The sequence below is a fragment of the Sphaeroforma arctica genome (genome assembly GCF_001186125.1).
Source record: "Sphaeroforma arctica JP610 unplaced genomic scaffold supercont1.7652, whole genome shotgun sequence".
Lineage (NCBI taxonomy): Eukaryota > Ichthyosporea > Ichthyophonida > Sphaeroforma > Sphaeroforma arctica.
Genome location: NW_014032906.1, coordinates 699 through 1381, shown reverse-complemented (window position 1 = coordinate 1381; position 683 = coordinate 699). Strand labels below are relative to the sequence as shown.

At 39.2% G+C, this 683-nt stretch overlaps 1 protein-coding gene across 1 annotated transcript; it reads left to right on the top strand.

Moving 5' to 3' along the window:
• Positions 1-143: 143 nt before the first annotated feature.
• Positions 144-367, top strand: SARC_16242 (hypothetical protein; the record flags this gene model as incomplete). Its single annotated transcript, XM_014289648.1, has 1 exon — positions 144-367. A coding segment is annotated over one exon (224 nt), but the record flags the coding sequence as incomplete, so codon positions are not given.
• Between the last annotated feature and the right edge of the window lie 316 nt (positions 368-683).

Below are 683 nucleotides of genomic sequence, written 5' to 3'. Positions count from 1 at the left end.
CACACACACACACACACACACACACACACACACACACACACACACACACACACACACACATATATATATATATATACATATGCATTGCGTACGTGCTAGATCTTTAATTATGGTACTCATTTCTAAACATATACATTTCACAGCCTTCCATGCGACACCGTACCACAATGAGTTGATGTCTACGCTTATGCAGAGACACTCCCAAGGTGACCTATGTGTACTTGGTGGACGGGGTGTGGGAAAGAGCGCCCTGATTGAAGAGCTGGCACGTCGATTGCACTATCGCGTGGATGTGCTGTTCATGTACAACGATATGACCGCCAGAGATTTGTTGCAGCATAGGGCGACTAATAGTATCGGAGATACGGTGAGTGTATGGATGTGCATGTGGGTTGGTAGCATGGTATAGATATGTACCAGCGTGTATATTATATGAACTAATACGTTGTATATATACGTGTATATGTATAAGTATAAGTACTCGTTTGTCGTATATGTCCAACTATAAGTATGTTTTATATACAATTACTAGTGTATTGTATATAGACGTACACGCTTTTATAGGTATAAGTATAAGTATGTTGTATACATACGTACAAGCTTGTTATATGTATAAGTACTAGTATATTGGATATGTACAGTTACTGGTATGTTCCATTTACACGTACATGCTTGGAGAAGTG